The following is an 18461-nucleotide window of genomic DNA, read 5'->3' as shown; positions in this document are numbered from 1 at the left end:
CAGTGGATGGTGAGGGCCTGAAACAAGCAGCCAGAGGTAGAAGTTTTGGCGGGTACAATTTTCTGTTTAAAATATATTTAAATAGTTACATGGGTATAGAAGGTTATGGGGCAAATGCGGGCAATTGGGATTAGTTTAAAGGTTAAAACAAAAGGGTGGCTTGAGCAATTTGGGCCGAAGAGCCTATTTCCATGCTGTAAACCTCTATGACTCTATGACTCTGATCTGATCCATTGTTGGAAGATTACAATCCATTGCTCCCAGATTCCGATCTCTCCTCTCCAACCCTCTTTCTCCACAGCCACTGATCTGTTAGTATTGTAGTTGTCGCTCCGCTGACTCAATGGGACAACACATTGAACGGAATCCCTTATTAGAAGAAGAGGGAAATCCCTCCAGGCACATTAATCAGATCCATGGAGATTCACATCAATTACAGTCACTAAACAAACACCTTCATTTTAGCCCCTTCAATCCAACACTTTTTATCAACTAAGTTGAGAATTTACAGCTTAGATGGGGTGTTGAGGGTTAGGGCACTGAAATAATGGAGGGTCAGACTGTAAATTTTTCAATCTTCATTCTCTATAACAGAGGTCCCTCTGTTTGGGTTCACTTCGAGAGGACTAGAATACAAAGCCAGGGTGTATTGCTGAGGTTTTATCAGGTTTTGGTCAGGCCACATTTAGAACATAGTGAGCAAATTTGAACCACAAATCTAAGGAAGGATGATCTGACCTTGGAGAGGGTCCAGAGGATGTTCACAAGAATGGTTCGGGGAATAAAATACTTGACACATGAACAACATCTGACGACTCTGAGTCTATACTTGATAGAGATTGGAAGGAGGAGGAATGGGAAATCATTGAATCTAACAGAATAATGAAAGGCTCGGATAGAGGGTGTAGGGCACGAGGGCACAGTCTCAGAGGAAAGGGATGATACTTTCGAACTGTGATGTGGAAATACTTGTATTGGACTGGGGTGGGCACAGTAAGAAGTCTCACAATACCAGTTGCCCACTCACTTGAGGAAGGACCAGTGTTCCGCAAGCTCGTGATTCCAAATAAACCTGTGGGATTTTAATCTGCTGTTGTGAGACTTCCTCCTTTAGTATTGTGACGAGGAGGATTTTCTTCAGTCAGAGGATGGTGAACCTGTGGAATTCATTGCCACACAAGGCTGTGGAGGACAGGTCTCTGAGTGTATTTCAGAAAGAGAGAGATAGGTTCTTGACTGGTAAAGGGATCAAGGGTTACGGGGAAATTGGTAATCAGCCATAATTGAATTGGGGCGCTGGCTCTATGGGTCTAATGGTCTAATTCTGCTCCAATGTCTTATTGTCTTTCAGTTATCATGGTTGTGGGTTTTAGGCGAGGTTGACATTAATCAGGATTGACAGAGATTGTTAAATTCAGGCTGTCGTCGATCTCTTGTACAGCTTATGTGCAGAAAAATACCTTAATAAGGGACTGCACATAGATGAATATCTCAGCGTTATGTACAATAAAATCTTTGCTAGAGACATAAGATAGAAATATCTCTCAGTGTTAAGTACAGTCCAATTTTAGCAAGAAGTTTCAGATGGAACTACTTCTCCATGTTAAGTACAGTCCATTTTTAGAAAGAGAATTCAGGTAGAACAAAATTTTAGTGTTACGTCCAGTACAATCTGAACGAGAGATTTCACATCAAAATGCTTCTCAATGTTGTCAGACATACCAACCTCATAAAGAGGCTTCATATCAAATGTTCCCTGGATTTTATATTGTGAGGTTGTAAGGCGGCAAGAGGGAGCTGAGGAGAATGTGAGGGAAGGACACCGGGACACTCAAACAGTCAGTCAGCACCCTGAGGAGAGTATGAGAGGGGGACACTGCGGCAGGGGGACAGACAGTAAGCACTTGAGGAGGGTGTGTGAAGGGGACAATGGGACAAAAGGACAGACAAACAGCCCCATAAGAAGAGTGGGAGAGGGGGCAATGGGACAACAAAACAGACAAGGAGCCCGATGAGAAGAGTGTGGGGGGGTGGGGAGGGAACAATGGGGTATGGGGAACAGACAGTCAGCAACTTGAGGAGAGTGTGCGAGGGGACACTGGGACGGACAAGCCGCACATTGAGGAGAGTGTGAGAGGAGGACACTGGGACACCGGGACAGATAAGAAGCACCTTGAGGTGATTGTGTGAAGGGGGCAGTGGGACAGTGGGAAAGACAAGTAGCCCATTGAGGAGAGTGTGAGGGGGCCACTGGGGCACAGGTGCAGACAAGCAGCCCTTTGAGGGGAATGTGGTAGGGGTCCTTGGGACACCGGGACAGACAATCAGCACCTTGAGGAGAGTGTGAGAGGGGGGGCACTGGGATACTGAGACAGAGAGTCAGCACCTTGAGGAGAGTGTGAGAGGGGGGACACTGGGACACTGAGACAGAGAGTCAGCACCTTGAGGAGAGTGTGAGAGGGGGGACACTGGGACAATGAGACAGAGAGTCAGCACCTTGAGGAGAGTGTGAGCGGGGGGGCACTGGGACAATGAGACAGAGAGTGAGCACCTTGAGGAGAGTGTGGGGGGGGGGGGTGCACTGCGACCTTGGGACAGAGAGTGAGTACCTTGAGGAGAGTGTGGGGGGGGGGGGCTCAATTGGACACAGAGACAGACAAGCAACCCTTTGAAGAGAGTATGAGAGGGGGACACTGGGACAGGGGTTCAGCACCTTGAGGAGAGTGTGAGAGGGGGACATTGTGACACGTAAACTGACAGTCAGTACATTGAGGAGAGTGTGGGAGGGCGACACTAGGGCAGACAATCAACACCTTGAGGAGAGTGTGAGAGTGGGACATAGAGGATTCAGGCTACTGGTAGAGTTGTGCAGCAATGGGAGTGAGGCCGTTTGTGTATGTCCTGTTGTGCTGAGGATTCTATTCAGTATCGACTCCACAGTCAGGTCTCAGGAACACAACTCTTTATTCCATCTGTTCATACAACACTCTAAATATTGACTCTCCAATCTGGGACTATCACAACAGCTCACCCCACACCTGAGATCACATGGCTTGTTCCCTTAAAGGAATGTCCCAACTTATATACAACAGTCTTCCCCTGTAAATAATAAACCTCCACTCCCAATACTTTTGCAAACAATTGTACATTTTTTCTCTATTCACTTCATCCTGGCTTGGTGCTTGTGGGTGCTCAGGCTTGGTTTCTGGGGCGGGGAACAGGGGCGAGAGGAAGAAGTCAACCGTGAAGACTGATGCGAAGTCCCTATTCATTTACTCTGTCATTTCTTTGTTTCCTATTATTCCTTCTCTGGCCCATTTTCTAGTGGTCCAATGGCTATCTTTGCCTCTTTCTTACGTTTTTTATATTGAAACAAAAAAAAAACTCTTCCTATCTTCTTTGATATTACTAGTGGCTTACACTCATATTTCATCTTCTTCCCCGTTTTTTTTCTCTCTGTTATCCTCAAGTAAGGAGACCACAACTGTACACAGTACTCCAGGTGTGGCCTCGCCAGCACCTTATACAGCTACAATATAACCTGGATGAAACCAAGTCACTGTGGATGCTGGAATCTGAAACCAAAAGATGAAGTGTTGGAAAACCTCAGCTGGTCTGGCAGCGACTCGAAGGAGACAAAAGAGCTGATGTTTCAATTCCAGACGACCCTTTATCAAAGCGTTGACTATCGGAAATAGGGCTGTAGGTGCTGGAAAGTGATTCAGCAGGGTTAAGGGGCTGGGGGAGGTTACAGAGACAGAGAGGGGGTGTCGGAGCTGGAGGAGATGACAGAGATAGGGTGGGGCTGCAGGGACTGGAGGAGGTTACAGAGGTATGGAGGGATGTAGGGGCTGGAGATGTTTACAGAGATAGGGAGGGGGTGTATGAGTTGGAGGAGGTTGCAGAGATAGGGAGAGGTGTTAGGGTTACCACCTAACCTGCACATCTTTGGGCACTAAGAGACAATTTAAAATGGCCAATCTACCTAACCTGCACACCTTTGGTTATTCAGGGGCAATTTAGAATTGGCCAATCAACTTAGCTTACATATCTTTGGACACACAGGGAAAATTTAGCATGACCAATCCGCCTAACCGGCACATACTTAGGTACTAAGGGACAAGTTATATGACCACTGCATCTAACACGCACATCTTTGGACGCAAAGGGACAATTTAGCATGGAAAATCCACCTAACCCTCACATCTTTGGAGTATGAGAGGAAACCAGAGCACCTGGATGAAACCCACCCAGACATAGGTAGAGTGTGAAAACATCACACAGACAGTAACCCGGGGTTTTTCATTGTTTTCCCACTCTGAAATTTCACATCCTGGGGACAACACGGTGGCACAGTGGTTAGCACTGCTGCCTCTCAATGTCATGAACTCTGGTTCAATCCCGGTGTGGGTCACTGCCTGTGCGAAGTTTGCACGTTTTCCCCATATCTGTGTGGGCTTCCTCCAGGGGCTCCAGCTTCCTCCCACAGTCTGAAAGATATGCTGGTTAGGCACATTTGTGATGCTACATTCTCACTTAGAGTATCCGAACAGGCACAGGAATGTGATGGCTGGAGGATTTTCACTTTAATTTCATTGCAGTGTTAATGCAAACCTACTTGTGACATGAGTAAATAAACTTAAATTAAAAACCACTTTCTCCATGGAGTGTACTCACACCATTTAATAGAAGATATCTATTTTGGCCCCCAATTGATTGGCCCTTTCTTTAAGAACATTCATTATCATTTAGTTTTTTTGATGAAAAAAAAATCAAATTAACTGTTTGCTCTAATGTCAGTGGTGAATCAGCTACTTTGCTTCCATGTCCATTTTATTTGATCACTGTACTTTTGAACATAATCCAGGAAATGAATGTGTGATGTCCCGAATTTGAACGCGTTTGACAATCATCATCAGGGGATATTTAATACCGTTCACTAACTCCTTTCGGAATTGACTCTGAGTAACAGCATAAATAAAAGTATTTGTACAGCAGCTCAGGAGCTGGAGCATGAAACCAATTTCAGGTACAAATTTGGGCACGTGAACTGAATATCCCAAGTAATCCAATCGTCTCACTATCGAACAGGACATAAACAGTGCCCACAGCAGCATGAAATTCCCCGAGATTAGAAAGAGTAAGACCATGGATTTCCGTCGCCTTCCCATTTCTGGGTCGTTGGAATTCTCGCCACTGCCCCGAATCCGGAGTCTCATGCGGGCCCTGCTCGCCAAGAAGACGCTTCTGAATGTCAATACATTGAACAATAAAATCAATACAAATGGAATGAACGGTGTTAAAATGTAATGCATAAATTCAACAAGAGCCCAGGCCAGTGAGTTAGATGCATGAGGCAACACGTTGCAAAACCAGGGTGTGTTTGTAAGCCAGTACTTACTTGCGTACAGAAAATACCAGAAAATGTTCTTCAAACCGCTCAGCACCGTCACTGTGACAAGAACCACAGTTGCTGTTCCTTCAGTGCAATATTTAGCTTTTAGCTTCTGGCAACTAATGGCCACAAATCGATCAAAGGTGAATGTGACAGTGAACCAGACAGAACAGTCAGTGACAGCGTAAAGGACAACCGCGTGGATGTTACACACTCGAATGTACAGCAGGAAAGTAAATTGCTCTCGATACACAATGGGAATATGCCTCAGGATTAGATCAATGATGATTATCAGTAGATCAGCTGCTGCCATGGCAACCAGATAGCGAATCACACACTTGGAGAGGCCACACTTTCCCCGACACAAGATCACTATCGTCAGTGTATTAACTGTGTGTGGGAGAGACAGAATGAAAATATCCAGCAAATTAGTGTTCAAGCTTATTTATTATTGTCACAGGTAGGCTTACGTTAACACTGCAATGACATTACAGTGAAACCCACACAGGTACAAAAGAGAGGAAAATGTCTGAGGTCACGTGACAACTGACTCATAGAATCCCTACAGTGCAGAAGGAGGCCATTCAGCCCATCGAGCGTGTACCGACCACAATTCCACCCAGATCGTATTCCTGTTATCCCATGTATTTACACTGCTAGACCCCCCGACAAATAGCCAATTCAGCATGGCCCATCACTCTAATCTGCACACCTTTGGACTGTGAGAGGAAACCAGAGCACCTGGAGAGAATCCACGGGGACAATGTACAATCTCCACACAAACAGTGACCCAAGGCTGGAATTGAAACTGTGTCTCTGGCGCTGTGAGGCAGCAGTGCTAACCGCTGTCCCGCCCTACACCCACCCCACCCCACCCCCTCCCTTAAGGACAGCATCTTCCTTGTTACCTTTAGCCTTTTGCATGGACCTACCTTGCACTAAGTTGATCTTCCTCTACACCCCAGCTATCACTGAATTTGCCTACTTCTGCTCCTAATTCCTATGTAATTTTGTTCTGAGTTTTTAGCTGTCCTACTGGTTCCTATTATGTGTCTTAACTACTCCACTATGACTGTAAACAACTTTTATAGTTACAGCATAGAACACATTCTTTATGGTTGTATCAAAGTTTGGTATGGCCCCTGCTCTGTCCAAGACCGCAAGAAACTACAAAGGGGGTCATGATCGAAGCCCAGTCCATCACACAAACCAGCTTCCCATCGTTTGACACTGCCTCGGAAAAAGCAGTCAGCATAAGCAAGGATCGCACACATCCCGGACATTCTCTCTTCCACTTTCTTCCATTGAGAAAAAGATGCAAAAGTCTGAGGTCACGTACCAACTGACTCAAGAACAGCTTCTTCCCTGCTGCTGTCAGACTTTTGAATGGACCTTCCCCATATTAAGTTGATCTTTCTCCACATCCTAGCTGTGACTGTAACACTACATTCTGCGTCCTCTTCTTTCTTGTTCTATGTCTGCATAGCATTTAAGAAACAATCGGTTTTTAATGTATGCTAATACATGTGACAATATACATCAATTCAGTCATGGGGAGACACAGATAGCCTCCACATAGACAGTGATCCAAACTGGGAATTGAACCTTGGTTCCTGCACTGTGAGTCAGTAATGCTAACCACTGAGCCAGCTTGCCACCTCCTGCATGCTGTCTGTTAATAAGATCAACTTAGTGCATTTGTGATGCGATATCGAGTTTGACTGCAATTCCGCATGTTAAAATTCCTCACAACAAACTAACATTAATCTGTGTCTTGACATGCATCCAAAATGACTGTCTGTCACAGGGTCCCTATTCGTCGGAGTGGTAGTCAAAGTGATCATGAACCAATGATGCAGATTTGAGCACAGAATCCCTGCCGTGCAGAATCTGACCATTTGGTCCATCATGACTGCAACGACTGTCTCCATTAAGGCATGTTACCCAGACACTATCCCCGTTACAGCTTCTCAGGGGACAGCTTCTTCCCTGCTGCTGTCATGTGCCTGCCCGCTAATCCACCTAACCTGCAAATTTTGGGACACTAAGTGGCAATTTAGCATGGACAATCCACCAAACCTGCCCATCTTTGGAGGCTAGGGGACAATTTGGCATGGCCAATCCACCTGGGTCAGATCTCAAACAATGATGAGATGGAATACAGGAAAAAGATATAGAAACTGGTGACGTGGTGTCATGATAATCATCTCTCGCTGAATGTCAATAACAAAACGGAGATAGTAATCGACTTCCGGAAGCGTAGTGGAGAACATACCCCTGTCACCATCACTGGGGACGAAATAGAAATTGTTGAGGGCTTCTCATTTTCATGTTTTCAGGTCACCAACAACTTGTCCTGGTTTCCACCCCCCGCCCCCTCCCACTGATGCCGAAACTATAGTTAAGAAAGCCCACCAACACATCATCTTTCTGAGAAGACGAAGGACATTTGACATGTCCGCTCCAACTCTCACCAACTTATCCAGATGAACCACAGAAAGCATTCTATCTGGTTGTATCACTGCTTAGTATGGCTCCTGCTCCACCCAAGGCAGAATAAACTATAAAGGGTCATGGATAAAGCCCAGTCCATGATTCAAACCAGTTTCCTATCCATTGACTCCACCTACAATTTCCACTGCTTTGGAAAAGCAGTCAGCGTAATCAAGGACCCCATGCTTCCTGGTCCTTCTCTCTTTCAACTTCTTCTGTCGGAAAAAAAAGATAGAAACGTCTGAGGTTATGTACCAACCGACTCAAGAACAGCTTCTTCCCTTCTGCTGTCAGACTTTTGAATGTACCTACCTCGCATTAAGTTGATCTTTCCCTACATCTCTGACTGTAACACTACATACTGCATCCTCTCCTTCTCTATGAATGGTATGTTTTGTTTAGCGCACAAGAAACAATGTTTTTCACTGTATACTAAAGCATGTGACAAAATAAATCAACTCAAATCATCCTGGAGAATCTCCTGTGCAAACCCTCTCCCCCAGTGCAGTCACATCCATCCTATAATGTGGTGACCAGAACTGCACACATTACCCCAGCTGCTGCCTCACCAGTTGAACAGGGTGGGGTGAAGGGGCGAGCCTGAGTTAGATGCTCTTTTGGAGGGTCTGTCCAGACTCACTGGGCCAAATGCCCTCTTTCTGCACTGTAAGGATTCTACAGTTCTAATCGAGGGGGTTCTCTAAACCAATAGTGAAATAACAATAGCTGTTTGTGGTGCTTATAATTTCACGATGGTCAGGAGTGTGATGGAATCGTCCCCATTGGCCCGGATGGGTGCAGCTCCAGAAGCTTGACACAATCCAGGACAAAGCAGCCCCGCTTTATTGGCACCACATCAACAAACATCCACTCCCTCCACCACCAACGCACAGTAGCAGTAGTGTATACTACCTACAAGATGCACTGCAGCAATGCACCAAAGATCCTCAGACAGCACGTTCCAAACCCAAGACCGTTTCCCTCTAGAAGGGCAAAGGCAGCAGATACATTGGAACACCACCAACTGCAAGTTCCATTCTAAGCCACTCACCATCCTGAATTGGAAATATATCAGTCATTCCGTTGCAGTCGCCGCATCAAAATTCTGGGATTCCCTCCATAATGGTATTATGGGTCAACCCACAGAACATGGACTACAGCGATTCGAGAAGGCAGCTCACCACCACATTCTCAAGGAGCAACTAGGGATGGGCAATAAATGCTGGCAAGGTGGAGAAGCCCATATAGAACCATAGAACATTACAGCACAGAAACAGGTCTTTTGGCTATTCTTGGTTGTGCCGAAACATTTTTCTGCCTAGTCCAATTGAACTGCACCTGGACCATACCCTTCCACATCCCTCTCATCCATGTACCAGCCCAAGTTTTTCTTAAATGATAAAAGTGAGACCGCATTTACCACTTCACCTGGCAGCTCGTTCCACACCCCACCACTTTCTGTGTGAAGAATCCTCCGCCCTCAATATTCCCTTTAAACTTTTCCCCCTTCACCCTTAACCCATGCCCTCCGGTTTTTTTCTCCCCTAGCCTCAGTGGAAAATGCCTGCTTGCATTCACTCTATCTGTACCCAACATTTTTTTTACACCTCCATTAAATCCCCGCTTGTTCTTCTACGCTGCAGAGAATAAAGTCCTAGTCTATTCACCTTTCTCTGTAACTCACTTTCTCAAGACCCAGCAACATTCTTGTCAACCTTCTCTGCACTTTTTCAACCTTATTAATACCCTTCCTGTCATTCGATGACCAGAACTGCACACAATGCTCTAAATTCGGCCTCACCAATGTTTTTCACAACTTCACCATAACGTTCCAACTCTTATACTCAATATTTTGATTTATAAAGGTCAATGTTCCAAAAACACTCTTTACAACCCTATCTACCTGTGACACCACTTTTAGGGAATTATGTTTCTGTACTCCCACATCCCTCTGTTCTACTGCACTCTTCAGTGTCCTACCATATTCCATGAATGAATATGAAAGAAATGGCCAAGGGTATTATGTATTTCTGAATAGTATCTCAAAATAACCCCCCTTGCAGACACGGGGAGAACGTGCAAACTCCACGGAGACAGTGACCCAAACCGAGAATCGAACCCGGGTCCCTGTGAGGCAGCAGTGTTTGCCGCCATGCCACCCCACCACCATCGCTTTACACAAAACGACCTTATCTTCAATTACTTTCACCGTTGCTAACTCGGCAGCGTGAAAAAGTGGAAGAGCAGGAGGCACGGGTTAACATTCCACGTTGTTCTGAACCCTGCCTCCTGCAGTGACCTACCAGGAACACTGACTGCTGCCAGCACGGGGTAGTAAATTTTTTGGATGTCTTCGAGTGCCCACAGAATCTTGAGTTTGGCCAGAAAGGAAAGCGACATTTTCACCCTGTAGGTAAAGATTGATGATTCGATGCTCCTGTTGCCGGGAGTGATCCCCTGATGAAACCCTGGATATATTCCTCCTTATTTATAGGAGAGCGAATCCACAGGGTCAGAAAATCCCGCGGCAGTTTCACTTATTCATAGTCACTGAACAAACAACTATTTCAACAGCTATCACCCCCCAGGGTTTATGGGTAACAACACATCTTCCAGTCAGCGAGACCTGTGTAAATATTCTTTATTCCTATAATCCTAAAAAAAACTACATGCATATTTTCTGACTAGAATTATCACGGGGACACGAGGTTACTTGAATATCAATATCAGCTTTCTGTTTACACTCAATTCTGGCTGCCACATTACAGGAAGGATGTGAAGGCTTTGGAGAGGGTACAGAAGACTTTTACCAGGGTGCTGCCTGGATTGGAGGGTCTGAGCTATAAGGACAGGATGGACAAACTTGGTTTGCTACCTCTGGAGTGACGGAGGCTGAGGGGAGGCCTGCGAGGAGTCTGTAAAATGATGAGAGGCATAGAAAGGATTGACAGTCAGAATATTTTTTCCCAGAGTTGAAGTGTGTAATATTAGGGGACACAAACACACTTAAACGGAAGATTTCAAAGGAGCTATGAAGGGTGATTTTTCTTTACACACAGAGAGTGGTAGTTGTCTGGAACGCACTGCCAGGAGTGGTGGTGGAGGCAGATGTGATAAAGGGCTTGTTTAAAGATGTGTTTAAAGGGCTTTTAGATCAGCATATGAATAAACAAGGACCAGAGGGATATGGAGCAAGGGCAGGGAACAGGGATTAGATTAATTTGGCGTCATGTTCGGCACAACATCGTGGGCTGAAGGGTCTGTTCCTGTACTGTACTGTTCCAATGTAGTTTACAAGATTGTCAGTTCAGGGAGACAAAGCCACATCTTTGAGCACCCACCCACACTGTTTTTTACCCCGTTTCAGGAATAGCCTTCCAAGCGGATTAATGGGATCGCGCACATTCCTTCTTTTTCAAAAAAAAATTCTTGAGACACTGGTTGGCCAACATTTATTGTCCATTCCGAGTTGCATATGGAGCACAGTTGAGTCAAATACATTGCTGTGGCTCTGGAGTCCACTGTAGGCCAGATTGAGCAAAGACAGCAGATTCCCTTTCCCTTAAGGACATGAGTGAACAAGTTTTTTTCCCCCGTTTCCCTGACAATAGTTTCATGGTCATCAGCAGATTCCTGATTTTATTTTTGATGAATGCAAATTCCACCATTTGCTGAGACTGGATTCGAACCTGGGGTGTCTGGAACATGTGCTGAGATTTCTGGATTAATATTCTAGTGATAATAGCACTCGGCCATCACCTCCCTCTGAACTGCTTTTAGTTAAAGGGCTAATGTTCAGTTAAAAGTTAAAGGTCAGTTGAGAGTTTATGAGTTGCAATGACTTTAATCAGGCAGTTGAGGTGGGCCACTGGACGGAGTAGCTCAGGGGTGGCTTTCCACACACACGGCCTCTACCCCTGCCCACTCCAACCGGGCTGAAAACCTGTAAGGTGTAACCCTCTTAGTTAATTACCGGCACAGGATTGTCCCCAGCCCCTCTCCTCGCAGCAGGGGAAATAACCAGGGAGGTGATACCCTGGAAGGCTGCAGATAATCGATCATCTTTATCCCCAGTGTGATAGAATCGCTTGTTACATTATTGCATTGAAATTAATTGTTGTTCTATAATATATCATTGTGGATTGGCTGGAGCCCGGAGGGTGTATCCCCTCGGATGAAGTAGAGAGAAAACAGTCTCATCCCGCTCCCGCTGCATCTCACCTCACAGGACAACTGCCTCATTGCAGGATTAAATTCACTGAATCTTGGTTAAACATAGACAATGAGAGAACAGAGGGAGCAAAGAGCAAAAGAGGGAACAGTGATCGCTGCACGAAGAGACAGGCTGAAAGAGTGAAAGAGTCTGAGACAGTTTTCCAGCGACCAAGAGGGACGGAGAGTGAGGCAGACACCCACAACCCAATATACACACAACAGCTGTCTGAACCCACAAGCATGGGGAGCTCTGAATGGGTCAATAAGGATTTAGTGAATGTTCGGAAGCATTGTCACTTTTTGAAAATGTCTGGATTCTCTATGAGCCTGTTGTGTTGATAGAATCCTTGCAGTCCCTGCTCGGGTTCTCAAATCATATCCTATGTGAACCAATTCCAGTAGGTCATGGGGAATAAACAAAATCCGCAACTTGTCCATTTCTGAACAAGGGCTTGTCCGCAATTTGAACCCAAGGCCGCTCGCAAGTGTGCAGACTATAATATCCAAAGGGAAAATCACATCCCGAATCCATCAAGCCATCGCTCAAACAGCATGTCAACTAAATGTATTTTCACTGCCATGCAAAAGCGGACCTGACATCTGCACTGAAATGTGATGAGGTTGGAAAAACTCAGGACGTTACATGGCATGTGTGCATCAGGAAACAAAGATAAACCTTCACCTCCATGAACTGTCATTAATATTGGGAATGTTTGAAAATAGAGGAAGTTTTTTTTAAAAAATAAAATCCAACAAGGAGGAAATATAACAACATCTGGCAGGGTGGAAATTGCGATGGGTATTTGGTCTGTTGCAGTTTGCATGAATTGATGTTTGAAGACAAATTGCGGTGCTAAATTGCAAATAACACAGAAAACCAGCGAGGGAATCCTGCTGAAACCAGGGATTGAACCAGAGGCCTTTAGATCTTCAGTTTAACACTCTGCCAACTGAACTATTTCGGCTGCCTGGCAGACTAGAAGCTTCCGTCTCCCAAATATCTAGGAGAGCAATGATTTCTGCCCATTCGTCAATGCATCATTTTCATCTTTCTTCGAATAATCTCAACCAGATGTCCTCAGTGATGAAAACAAATTACTGCGGATGGGAAAAGAGGAAATGCTCCAAAATCTCACAAAGTCTGACATCACCTGTAAGGAGTGAAAAGGGCGGACGTTTCGACTCCAGATGACAATTTATCAAAGCTCATTGCACACTTGTACTCAGTATTCGTTTTAATATTTAGTATCAATGTATTATTTAACACATATGTCTTCATTATGAATTGAATATTTCTGAAATTGATCATCAGTGAATTGAAAATATAACTGATCAACAGAACCAATCGAATCACCGGGTAATACAGATCACAATTTTGGGATTGACTATCGTCAGCTTTTAAACAAAGTCAAATGCATTTAAATGGAGGAGAATCAAGAATTATCTGTTAGTGATCCTTGAGCCTTTTTTATTATAGGCGTGAAACATTCAGGCGCATAAATTCCGGCCCGTTACAGGAATATCCGGTACATCCGCACTGAGTCTCGATTCCTTCACCTGTCTGATTGGGCTTTCCTGTTTCTTAGAGATGAAAAACGATTTTAAAACAAAGATTCTTCTGTGAAAGGTGCGCCATTTCCACAAAGTTCACTTACAGTATCGGTCGTATCTGTCTGTTTGAGCACACACTACTATCAGGTATTTCAGATGGTGATTAACCATATTAGTCTGCACCTAGAAACCCATTAAATTCTGATGGCGACTGAACCAGACGTGAAAATCTGCTCGGCGTCAAAAGCGAACTTTTCTGTCAGTGCGTCAAAAAAAAAACTTTGCTTATTTCACCGGAAGTATTTGAGGGTGAAGTCAGAGAAATGATAACATGTTTTTAACATCCAAATTCAGACAATGTTGAGCAACAAACTCAAACCTCGCAACTTTTTCCTTACCCGACATGAGAAAGTTTAATGAATGTTTCTGCCTGGTTTACGAACCGGGGACTTTTCGCGTGTGAGGCGAATGTGATAACCACTACACTACAGAAACAGCTTAAACTAGAGAAACGCAAATCAGCCTGTTTTCAATGTTCAACTAGGCTGTGTTGCTGCAGGTTCCGATGGTTAGACTGAGAGCCCATGTCACTGAATTCAGGAAGATAACCGTTACTTTCAATCTGATTCTACAACTTATCCCCAACAGCAAAACTTAAAAGCGCTCGTCTGGCAAATATGTAAGGGAGCAATGATTTCTACCCATTTATTGTTTCATCATTCTCATATTCCTTCAAATAATCTCAATCAATTGTATTCAGTAAAGAAGCAAATTACTGCGGATGCTGGAATCGGAACCGAAACTTCTGGCAAGTCTCACAAGGACTGTGATGAAAGCAGAGCTCTGACAAGCTGATGTTGTTCAGTAGATTTACTGCAGTAAGGTTTATGTCAGTTCGATACAAACATTACTATTTGAAAGTGGTCACTTACAGAGAAATTTAATGCAGTGGAAGGTAGCCTACTTATTTTACAGGAGGAACCAGCAACGGATTTATAAACATGGATTGTGCAACGGGGCTGACATTTCTCCCTGCTGTTGACATGGTACAAATATTTATTGACGATTTTCAACTTCCTACCGAGTATTTAGGTTCCGTGGTGTAATGGTGAGCACTCCGGACTTGGAATCCAGTAATCTGAGTTCAAATCTCGGCGAAACCTTGCTTTAATTTGCATAATGCAGAATGCTTCATCACTGTGGCTCCTGTGTAATCACTATGCAGTCCACCCAGCAGTTCCTTATTATCCACAGCACACGGGATTGTTTCAATGACCTTGTGAATGGTCTCATACTCTGGTATAAACATTGTGTGATATTCTGCTTTCCTCACGCTCAGGCCATGGAACCCACAGGACTCGCTTTTATCTCTCCTGAAATGCACGCTATCTGTTGTTATGTTGCCTCGCTCCTGGATTTCACGTGTTTAACACTTCCTACCTTTCCAACCTTTAACCATTTAAATGAAAGGTTATGGAGGTGTATGAAGTGAATCCTTTCTCTGTGCACACTTGCTGCCTGGCTTCCTCAGTACTTTATTCCAGCGCTTCCAAATTTCACTGTAGCTGTCTGATCAGGTTAAGATGACAATATAAGTACCTGCCTTTGCGCCAGTGGCTCGTTGGTCTAGTGGTATGATCCTCGTTTTGGGCGCGAGCGGTCCCGGGTTCAAATCCCGCATGAGCCCCATTGTTATTCAGGGCCAAGTCTTGTTCATTTCTTTATCGTGCACGCAGCAGGATGAGTTCACTCCCGGTTTGGTTTGAGAACCTGATAATGCAGGGAATCCAACAACACAACTCATTCAAGATGCTTTCAAAAGTTGAATGTGCTCGTGGACGTTCCCTTCATCCCAAATCAACGATTCCAGAGGACATGGTGCTTGTGGATTCCGGCCCCTGGTTTTATGTATATTGTTATTAATTCATGTGATATGGATTGCTACTCCATTTTCTGTCGAAATCTGTCTGTCCTTGTTTCTCTTTGTCGACCTCGGTCTTTTTCACTCAGTCTCTCTGTGCCTATATCTCATTTCCCTGATTTACTCTTATTTCCCTCTAAGCTCTCGCTGTCTGCGTGACCAAGTTTCATTGGCACAGTTGTCATTGGAGAGGGGATTTAATGCGATGATGCTGTTCTCTCTGAGGTTTGGAATAATGAGAAGTGAACTCATTGAAAATTCTGGAACTACGAGAGAGAGTTTGGCAGTGAATAACAGAGAGATTGTATATGCCTCCGATTCTGTGTGTGCCCTTGTATCTTTGGAGTTACCAGTATCTCTATATGTCTGCTCCTGAAACTTGGTGTATCTGCATCCATATGTGCCCCTGCACCTATATGTGTCCCTGAATCTGTATATGCGCCCCCCCCCCCCCCCGTATCTCTGTAGGCCCCAATACCTCTGTGTGTGTGTGTGTGTGTGTGTGTGTGTGTGTGTGTGTGTGTGTGTCTATCTTTGAGTGCTTCAGAACCTGTGTGTGCCTGTATATGCATGACCCCCCAAGATTTGTGTGTGTGAGTGTGTGTGTGTGTGAGTGTGTGTGTCCATCCCTGTAAATGTCTGATTCTTTGTGCCCTTTTTTAAGACGAAACCTTGAAACTGTCTGCCAGCGAATTGCAGAGGGCAGAAGTGTTTACCCACTAAGATTCTGAATTTGATTAACGTCTGATAACGGCATCGAATGTACAATTTGCAGTCTGAAATAATCCCAACTTCAATCTCCAGGCATTATCTCCCAGTGGGAAATGAAGAACACGGTTTATCTGCGGTGTCTGGTTATAAAAAGGGCGAATACGCCAGCCGAGGTCCTTCTACAAGCTCCAATCTCGGACAATATCGTTCAATATTCATATTTCAGCAACTGGTTCGCAGACTCACAAGCACCAGCGCCTGCAGTCGCTGTGGTCCTCCAGCAGATGGTGGTGTTGTATCACTTTAATCACAAGACCGTGCAGCAGGTTTGAGGAGGTATTTGAGGAACATTTATTTCCCTGTTTCCTTGCAAAGGGAACAAATAGTAAAGCAATGGCATTAATATCTCTGTCAGTAACATTCACACGGAAATCTGGCCGAAGGATAGCGAATTTAATACTTGTATTCATATTTACCTTCCGGCTAGTGAACATGTCGATTACCTGCTAATTATTGTACAACTTCACCTTTCACTGATTTAAGGATTTGTCTGTTTTATCATCCAGACGTTATCAAATAATATTTTATTATAATTGGGCACATGCCTCTTTTTCGCTGGATTTTCTTTTCTTCGGCGCTCACTTTTTTTTTCCTTAGTCCCTTCAGAAATCCAGCCGAATCCTGCCTCTATGTTATGTTCTGTGTATATTTAAATATAGTTCCTTGTTAGAGCAGAGGAGGATGAGAGGCGACTTAATAGAGGTTTATAAGATGATGAGGGGGATAGATAAAGTGGACGTGCAGAGTATATTTCCTCAGGTGAATGTAGCTGTTACTAGGAGGCAAAACTGTAAATTTCATGGTGGGAGATATAGGAGGGATGTCCAAGGTAGTTTCTTTACTCTGAGAGTGGTTGGGGTGTGGAATAGACTGCCTGCTGTGATAGTGGAGTCGGACACTTTAGGAACTTTCAAGCGGTTATTGGATAGGCACATGGAGCACTCCAGAATGATAGGGAGTGGGATAGCTTGATCTTAGGATTGGACATAGTTCGGCACAGCATTGAGGGCCGAAGGGCCTGTACTGTGCTGCACTGTTCTTTGTTTCTATGTTTGTATGTAAATGCATCATTGTGTCTATCTCCAGTGGAAGTGTACAAGTCAATATTTAATATTCACTGCATGAATGGTCTCCCCGAATGGAAAAACTACAACTCGAAGGCTCTGGGCCGATCGATATTTTTACGGGGAAGTTTGATGTTTTGATGAATGAAAAGGGAACTGAAGGCGATGTTACTGGGTTTACATCGTAAAAGAAGGGAGGAGCCTGATGTGGAGCATTAAAAAAAACAGAAAAACAAAAAGGAAAAAGTAAAGCATTTGGGCCGAATGGCCTGATTCTGCGCTGTAAACTTTCTGAAACTTTCCAGTCCAACCCCCTGTATTATTTGAGAAAACGATTCTCCCCCTATTTGTGCGGGTTTCCGTCCAAAATGCAAAAGTGTGCATTTTAGGTACATTGGCCATGCTGCATCCCCCTTTCGTGCCCAATTATTTGTAGGTTACGTGGATTAACCATGACAATTTTGTGTGGTTACGGGGATAGGTTGGTGAGAGGGCCTGGGTAAAATACTCTTTCTGAGAATTGGTGCAGGCTCGATGGCCGAATCCTCTCCTTCTGTGGGGCTTCTAAGGTTCTCTGATAGTAACCACAGCTCCGCGTCAACATTAAAATTGAAACAGTTACATTTGAATCTGAAAAGAATGTGTTACCAGGGGATATATTTGCACGTGTGTTTTTTTTTAATGTGTTGGTATTTGAAAGTTAGGATTTCATTGGGATCTTGGTGGAATCATATTGCTTAAAACTTTTTTTTTAATCAGAAAAGCTGGGATATTTCACCAAAACAATGTGAATCAACGGGGTTTAAAATAATGGTGGAATCATTATCAGTTCACTACACTGCAAGGATATCAAAATGTTCAAGAATAATGAGACATAATCATGTAACAACTTTGACTAGAAAAAAAAATCATCTTGGTTCTCTGCAACTGAGTGATTGGGGGATCTGGTGTTTTCCATCGTTGGGGGCAGACGTGAATTTTCTTCTATCGAGAAAAAAAACAGTGTCTCCAACGCAGCAGCACTTAGTTAGTACCAGAAACTCTGGACACT

General features: G+C 44.3%; 1 protein-coding gene and 2 non-coding genes across 3 annotated transcripts; 1 reads left to right on the top strand and 2 right to left on the bottom strand.

Moving 5' to 3' along the window:
• Positions 1-4841: 4841 nt before the first annotated feature.
• Positions 4842-10288, bottom strand: LOC145362407 (putative G-protein coupled receptor 139). The gene is made up of 2 exons (XM_080218449.1): positions 10192-10288; positions 4842-5785 (listed from the first exon to the last, which is right to left on the bottom strand). Exons 1-2 carry the CDS (start codon positions 10286-10288, stop codon positions 4842-4844), a joined length of 1041 nt encoding a protein of 346 aa, XP_080074575.1.
• A 3787-nt stretch (positions 10289-14075) lies between these two features.
• Positions 14076-14149, bottom strand: trnav-cac (transfer RNA valine (anticodon CAC)). The gene has a single exon. It is a non-coding gene; the product is annotated as a tRNA-Val (tRNA).
• Positions 14150-15269: 1120 nt separating this feature from the next.
• trnap-ugg (transfer RNA proline (anticodon UGG)) lies at positions 15270-15341 on the top strand. The gene has a single exon. It is a non-coding gene; the product is annotated as a tRNA-Pro (tRNA).
• The last annotated feature ends 3120 nt before the right edge of the window (positions 15342-18461 follow it).

Source organism: Carcharhinus amblyrhynchos, unplaced genomic scaffold (assembly GCF_965287045.1).
Source record: "Carcharhinus amblyrhynchos unplaced genomic scaffold, sCarAmb.v2.hapA scaffold_38, whole genome shotgun sequence".
NCBI classification, from domain to species: Eukaryota; Metazoa; Chordata; class Chondrichthyes; order Carcharhiniformes; family Carcharhinidae; genus Carcharhinus; species Carcharhinus amblyrhynchos.
This window is presented reverse-complemented; position numbering and strand designations above follow the sequence as displayed.